Raw genomic sequence first — 8,035 nt, forward strand, 5'->3', positions numbered from 1 at the left:
AAAAAAAAAAAAAAAAAACTTTCTCACCCTCTGCCAACAGTCCACAGGTTTGCTGCTCCGCTTTCACTTGCCACTAGAACTTCACCTAAAACATGAGGACTGACAACACAACACACGCAGACAAGATGTTACTTTACCCCTTTATCTGTTTGGGACATTTTCAGAACTCAAACTTCCTTTCACTGACCATCAAGGTTGCAGGGGGAATTGAACTACCATCCTGCAGCAGTGATGCTCCTCCCTAATGATCACCCACCTGACGTTGATGCAAGTTGCAACCTCTTTGGTGTTGACAACTTGCAGCAGACGAGGTTCATTTCTTTCACTGAACCGCCAAACTCCACACAGGTAATCCGAACGCACTGCAACACAACCTGCAAACAACAAACGTGTTAAAATGCCTGCACACTTTATTGGTTACAAAAGTTTCCTTTCCATCACACTCTGATCAGGGTTTTCCCTGACATTATACAGCAAAGGCACAGCTGCAGCCCACAATTTAGCAAATGTGCAGTGAAGGGAGAAAAACAGAAAGAGGTGTGTGTCGATGTTTGTAGTTAGCAGTAAAGTTATAGCTGTGAAGATAGCAAAACAGTGAGTGTACAGTTCATCGGTTGGTGAATAAATGCTAAACCTCCTTAAATCCCAAGTAAAGATCCCATGTCTTGCTAGTAGTCTACAATGGCCAGACCTTCCTCCACAGCGCTGCGGAGGAGGGTCTGGCTAGTCCACACAATATACCGAGATGAAAAAACAACATGCTCTGGTTTATTGGCATTTCTTTAAACTATTTAAATCTTCTTGGGCGGCGCTGAGCAGCGGACAGAGCCACAGTGCCTCTACAAAATAGCCTGTGTGTGTATGTTCAAAAGTTGTTTTGGTCTTGCAACAGACAAGTAAGATTGGACAGATAGTTTAGTACTTTGTACTTAATCCTGTCTGGATTGACCCTGCAGAGATCTGAGGAGCAGTTAACCATAGTCCTCAGAAATCCACCGGAGTTTAGAACGCCAATACAAAGAAAGCAGAAGGTGGCGGACATCCGGCCAAAAATTAGGGATATATTACATGTCATTTAGCTGACGCTGTTATCCAAAGCAACTTACAATTGCTATATACTGTATGTCAGTCACACGACTCTGGAGCAAATAAGGGTTAAGTGTCTTGGTCAGGGACACATTGTATCACAGTGGGAATCGACCCCAGGTCTCCCACACCAAAGGTATGTGCCTCACCAAAGGCATGTGTCATATCCACTTCGCCGCCTAAACATCCGGCGGCACTTGAATCCCGGAATGGAAACATTGTCGATATAGACTAGCTTGCTAGTTGCTGGTTAAAGTGGAGGGAGTTAGCCACGGCTCTAGCGGGAACTTCAGCGCAGGCTTACTAACTTAAGCTGGGCTGGCTTTAAGGTGGACCAACCATTCTAGTTTTAGTGACAAACTGCTTCTTCAAGTTTTGCTTGAGTGTTCCCTCCCTCAGTGCATCAAACAACCATTAAGCTTTTTAAATTTTATTTACTTATACTCTTTATTGATCCCCTATGGGGAAATTACAATTTACACACACACACACACACACGCTCAGATTCTATACATGCACTAATAGAGAGATGTTAGAGTGAGTGGGTTGCGATTGCTGAACAGGCACTCTGAGCAGATGAGGGGAGTTTGGTGCCTTGCTCAGGAGCACCTTGGCAGTGCCCAGGGGGTGAACTGGCATCTCTCCAGCTACCAATCCACACTCCATACTTTGGTCCGTACAGGGAATTGAACCAGCAACCCCCCGGTTCCCGACCCTACTAAGCTACTGCCACCCCATTATGAAAATAATTCCATGTTGTCACCAATTTGCAAATCAGTATATGACGCCATTTGTACTTAAGCGCTCTAAAACCCCAGAAAAGAAACCCTGCTGAAGACTTTTAAAAATACTTTCTTGTTCTTACAGTCGTTTAACAGGGAGGTGGAGCTGATCTGTCTGATAGGGCCTTTTAGCTGGAAGGTGAATGGGTCACTGTTGCTGCTGTCCACACAGGAGGAACTTCCTTTGTGGTGCTGCAGCTCCACTCTGTGGAAGTCTGAGGTACTGTGTTAAGAACCAAAAGGTAGCAGAAACACAAAACAGGAAAAAACACCATTCTACTTCAAATCTACCTCAGCCATTAATGTTTCACTTTACTACTACGGTTTAAATAATTGTTTTAAAATTTCAGTATTTGATCTTTTCGGCAGGATACTGAGGCAGTCCAGTCCCCGGTTTCCAGGGTAGAGGAGACAGCCGCGCTGAGAGTCGCTGCCGCTCTGTGAATAGGGGACAAAAGCCAGAGCGCCCCCTGTGGCTCCTTCAGAGAACAGCATGCAGTCTCTCTGCTCCGTCAGCTCCTCATACAGCAGAGAACCCAACAGCTCAGGAGGGATGGAAGGCACAACGTCTGACAGCAGGGCGCTGTACATGTCCAGCGCCCTGGAGGAATAGGACTGCGCGCATCTGGGCAAACGATACAACATGATGAAATAAAACCCCAATCAGACAACTAGAGGTATTCACTGATCAGTCCGGTCCACTCACATTTTATACTTCATCATGTCAAGGAAGTTTTTCACCTTCCACATGTGGACTGAATCCCTGCGATATCTCTGCATAAAAAAATTTGAAAAACGTACAGTACGTTTAAAATAATAGATGCTAATAGTCTATCAATAACTGATTAGTCATTGCTTGTTAAATAATGACAGGTGAAGAAGCCACTAGCACTTTGTAGTGAGGCAAGCATCTTAATACTATTTTTGTCTTTTCATATTTCATTCTATACAATCATAAAGCTTCCAGAGCCCAAACCGAGGTCTTTAAATTGTATATTGTTTGTCTAACCACTTTAAAAACAAATCAATGAAAAGTCAAGGGAAAACCTAATCTTGTGAATCTCACCTCTCTCTGGCCTTGTTTAAAGTTAAAATTTTCACTCAAAATTTCACTCATGCACCCAAAGGCATCCAGGCGGTGGTCCATGAAGAAGTTCTCCATCTAAATACAAAACCTGTTAAAACTCCTCAAAACACAGAACAAAAAGGCAACAAGATCTGAGGATGCAGAGCACGGTTTGGTTAAACCAATTCTTTTAATTATAAATCTGATTTGTTTGGATTACTATTCATTTCATTTCTTAACGTATGAGTCATCTTGTGCATTAAATGTAACATTGCATATTTACATATTTTCCACATTGAGATAAACCTAAGTCTCACATTGCCAGACCTACCTCCACAGCGCTGCGGAGGAAGGTCTGGCTGGTCCACACAACATTCTGGGATCTGAGAAAAATGAGCTCTGGTTTATTGGCATATCTTTAAACAAGGCAGGCTACAAGCCTCTGCTAAACAGCCTGGGTAAAGAACTTGTTTTGGTTGAACATGCGCACGCAGGAAGGCGAGCTCTGAAATTAAAATGGCTGTCCAGTGTGTGATATAATTTGATTGTTGGTTTTAGCTCGGAGAATGTTTCCCGTATCAACCAGAGTTTAGAATGCCAACAAAAAGAAGGTGGAAGTTGAGGGACAACCTGACAAAGTCAAAGACATTAGCTTTTATTTTAGTATACAAAGTATTCTTTGTATTAGGGGTGTCAGGTTTTATTGGTGTTGACAATAAGTGATATATAAAAATTTAATATTTACATTATGTTAATAATACACAAATCGTGAAAATAATCTAGTACTTCTTAGCTTCTTTTTCCTTTTGTCATCACCCTCACCCCAAGCCTTTCCAAGTCGACATACAGCCGGTGTAAAAATATTTTCGGTTCATTATGAAACTGTGGCGGGCCTACCTATACTAAAGGCTAGGCGGTATATTGACTTTTGAGGTGTATGGATAGATTTTCAAACAAGATATGGGATGAGACATTACTGTTTAAAAATATCTATCAGTCACAATTTGTAGCTCAGCAGGTGGCTGTGATGAAGAAGTAGTAGTCAATATGGCCGTAGATGTGAGGAAAGAAACGTGATAATCACCATCAGTTATTTTCCAAACTGAGCCAGGTAACCAATTGTTTAACATCAGCTCAAAACAAAACGTTAACTGGTTGCTGACGTAGTTGATAAATACGTGACTGGAAGCTACACGATGTAGCGCTTCGATAGCTCACTGTGTAGAGCTGTGGACTTGTGTGTTATCCTTTATACTTTTGCCACTAGATCAAAACCAGCTTGACCCAAACTTGAATGATTATATTCTTTTTAGATCTTTTTTTTTTGTAGGTGGCTGTGATGTGGTGCATACTTAGACAAATACTTTCGCAGGAGTATTTCTTGGAAACAATTTGAAAAACGCCAGGAATATGTTGTGACAGAGGCATGCCACAACGGCAGCTGTTAGTTTGGAAACCAGTAGGGATATAACACCGGTGCACGCTACTGACATTTGGCTACAGGTTTAATTTTTATACACACAGCTGTTAAGCATAAGAGAAAAACTTGTATTTATACCTGTGTTTCCGCTTGTAACTTTCTGTTATACCGGCTGCCATGGCGAGAAACACAGAAAAAGTTGAATGCAACTAACTTCAGTTCTAGGAGTAATAGCGTGAGACCGCGTCTGCTGGACCCGGGTGAGAGATGTGACCCATGGCAAGATTATTATACTTTATAAAAATGCAGCGCAGTGACGATACAGACATTTCATACACAAGACGTTTGTAACGCTGCTAACCCGCCAAAGCGCATTCAACCCACGCTTGACCCATTCGTGATAAGTTAGCCAGCATCGCGTGTAGTGTAGTTCAGAGACTTCACTTATAATCGGCTTCATGATCAAGAAGATTTTAAATCCATATTGCCCAGCCTTAACGGGGGCGTGCTGTTTATCTGCATGTAGCCTACTCAACCCATGCAAAACGGGAAATGAGTACCACCAACAACAGTGTGTATTGAGGAAGGTAATCAGCTTTGAGTGTTGGGCCCGTGTTGATCCTTTGTGATGAAAAGATGAATCATCTATTATATCATTATCCTTGTTTTGTGTTGAACTGTCACACTCACATGTTTTGTGAAGTCCAGCGGCTCTGGGGGCGTAGAAGGCCAAAGGAAAGCTAAAAGAAATGTTTACAAATACTTACACACACATATACATATTATCTATCTATCGATCTTTTTTTTCTAAAGTTTCAAACAATGATAGAAGACAGATTGAAAGATGTATTAATAAGACAAATGTCAAACAGGTTCTAAGACGTTTATATGAAAACTAGACAGGCTGAAATTTCACTGTTGTCCTAGATTTAATAAATACAGAAAAACTGCAGAACTAAATTTTGTGTTATCTCACCATTACGGTGCCCTGCGGTGCCCTGCTACGTCCTGCTGTGCCTTGTAATGCCGCACAGCGTCCTGCTATGCCATGAACTACTACAAAGAACTTCTACAAACTACTAATTTTTTCTATTTTTATTGCCACTCTTCATTCTAACCCCAACCGGCCCGTCAGACACCGCCTACCAAGAGCCTGGGTCTGACCGAGGTTTCTGCCTAAAAGGAAGTTTTTCCTCGCCACTGTCGCACTGTTGCTTGCTCTGGAGGAGACTACTAGAACTGTTGGGTCCTTGTAAATTCTGGAGTGTGGTCTATCTGTAAAGTGTCTTGAGATAACTCTTGTTATGAATTGATACTATAAATAAAATTGAATTGAATTGAATTGAATTGAAATTGAATTACGCTTGTCATTTATTTCTTAACCCTGAAATATGCTGCAGTCCTCCAGTTCTTGACCTTAACTTAAAATAACACATACTACACATATCAGGTATTTGATGCAGAGTCTCAAGGCGGCCAGATAGCTCAGTTGGTAGAGCGGCCGTTCATATATAGAGGTTTACTCCTCGACATAGCAAGTCCGGGTTCAACTTCGCCCTGCGGCCCTTTGCTACATGTCATTCACCCTTTTGTGTCTTCAGCTGTCCTGTCAAAAATAAAGGCTGAAAATGTCCAAAAATATCTTAAAAATAAATAAATAAAATATAGAGTCTCAGACTAGCCTCAATGATCGAGATCTGAACTGGAGGGGAAACCTACATTAAGGACCTACATTGATACAAAACGGGCTGTCACCTACTTACACTTTTTAGGGGACAGGAGGGGAATTGGTACCGGCTCAGTGTGATGCCATGTCTCCCCTCTAACCTGATGCTTGGATGTGAAGGTCCAGCTGGAGAGAGGACCGGAGGTGCCCTGAAACCATATACCAAAAAACAAACAAAAAAAGAATAAAGTGTGACAGTGCAGATGACATGCTCAACCTTTCAATCCAGTCCTACTTACAGTCCAAATTCCCAAAAGATTAGGCTGCATCCAAAACAGAAACATCCCCACAGCAGAAAATATTTAAAGTACATATTACATAATGTTGGTGCAAAATCTAAATGTGTTCATAATCTGCAATATTCCAGGGCCTTGATTTTTTTTTCAAAAATCACAAAGACACACTTGAATTGTTTTTCTATTTTAAAAAAAAGAAAAGAAAACTAGACTGATGTGTCTGGTTTTTGGGTGTATAACGGCAGAAAGAGCCCCCCACACACACACACAGTTGGGTGGAATACAAAATAGGTTAAGTCCAAGTTTTGACTCAAATCTCATAATTTTGACTTACCACGAGTATTTTTATTTGTATGCATAACTTTCCATTCATTTGTTTTTTTTCTTGACAGAAATGGGCTTCCAAAAGTTTCAACTGGTGAGGTGTAGACAGTTTTTATCATAGTTTTACATCTATGGCTTTGATCTTCTAATATTGTTTACATGTGTCATAATTTAATAATACATTTCCTTGCCAATATAAACTAGTATTACATCTTGATAACTGTCCGTTGATAGTGGTGAATACAAATACGTTTTGGTAATGCAGTCAATATTTATTTGTTTAAATAGTGATATTATCTCTTTAGCCAATAAAATACGAGACTATTAGTTAGCTCTTCTCTGGATAAAAAAAAAATTCACACAATAATAATTTCAGATTAGGTTAAGTGTGGGTTTAGGTTTTTACAGCACATAGAAACTCAATTTTGAGACCTTTATAAATATACGCGTAAATATTGTCATACTCAAACATGGCTCGAGTATATTCATAGATATGGTTTGTAAAAATATTCAAAGCTTTATTAATATTAGTCGGTAGCATTGAGGTGACAGCTATCCACCCACCTGAGGTCTGACTCTGTCGTAGCAGCCCCAGTTTCCAGCGCAGTGTTTCAGGACCGAGTCCGGCGGTGCGCAGTTGTAAAACGAAGGGAAAAGCTGCTGTGGGAACTGGTAATCCATTTAAATTGTCAAACGAATCTAATTTAAATAACTGTCCAGTTTTCTAATAGTGTTCGTGTCGTCGTTTCTTTACTCTCTAAGCGTGTATGGGAAGTGGAACACGCCTGGACATGTTCAGCGGCTTAGCTAACGCTAGCTTTCCCGAGATAGCACGAATAATCCCGTTTCTCCTCTTCTAATCATCAGGACACGCGTTCAGGACCGCACACAACAAGTCGTTGTACATGTCAAAGGAAACGGAACAGTCCGGTAAGGCTCATAACTGTGGTAAAATTGTCCAAAACCCTCAGTGTATCACCGAACACGTGCAGACTCGCGAACAGAAAATGGCAATCAAGCCCGGGGTTTGAGCAACTGGCAACAACAACAATAAGACTTCCGGTTGGTCTGATTTCGTTTTACCCATAGACCGTATATGGTTTTACCACCTTTTATTATTACTGAAAAGTGGCAAAGAGGTGACTGACAAAACAATACAACTAGTAATACGTATAAGATGGTAAACCATGTAAGATAACAAACAAACAATACTAAGTTATACAAAATAAGAGTAAACGCGACTTTAAAAACGTAATCATTATGGCCTTTATTTTGAAATGTAAATGCGGAGGTTGTTTTAGTTGTTTTTTTTTAATTAAAGATTCATATCAAACACAAGGCATAGACAGTTAAAGAAACAAGGCACATTGCAAACATATTCAGTCAATTCTACAA

General features: G+C 40.7%; 1 protein-coding gene across 3 annotated transcripts in view; it reads right to left on the reverse strand.

Annotated features, from left to right (window-relative positions):
* The window catches only part of taf1c (TATA-box binding protein associated factor, RNA polymerase I subunit C), a 31,295-nt gene extending 23,616 nt beyond the window's left edge, over window positions 1-7,679 (reverse strand). For all 3 annotated transcript variants that reach the window (XR_004335689.1, XM_032540002.1, XM_032540001.1), the window contains exons 1-9: window positions 7,205-7,679; window positions 6,118-6,229; window positions 5,045-5,094; window positions 2,935-3,030; window positions 2,575-2,642; window positions 2,243-2,493; window positions 1,952-2,083; window positions 257-374; window positions 28-99 (exon numbers count right to left, since the gene is read on the reverse strand). Coding sequence is in view for 2 of the 3 variants with exons in the window: in XM_032540002.1 (XP_032395893.1) it covers window positions 28-99; window positions 257-374; window positions 1,952-2,083; window positions 2,243-2,493; window positions 2,575-2,642; window positions 2,935-3,030; window positions 5,045-5,094; window positions 6,118-6,229; window positions 7,205-7,321 (1,016 nt within the window). In the remaining variant the exon portion in view is untranslated. The remainder of the gene's footprint in view (window positions 1-27; window positions 100-256; window positions 375-1,951; window positions 2,084-2,242; window positions 2,494-2,574; window positions 2,643-2,934; window positions 3,031-5,044; window positions 5,095-6,117; window positions 6,230-7,204) is intronic.
* Window positions 7,680-8,035: the final 356 nt, after the last annotated feature.

Source organism: Etheostoma spectabile, chromosome 16 (genome assembly GCF_008692095.1).
Source record: "Etheostoma spectabile isolate EspeVRDwgs_2016 chromosome 16, UIUC_Espe_1.0, whole genome shotgun sequence".
Taxonomy (NCBI): domain Eukaryota; kingdom Metazoa; phylum Chordata; class Actinopteri; order Perciformes; family Percidae; genus Etheostoma; species Etheostoma spectabile.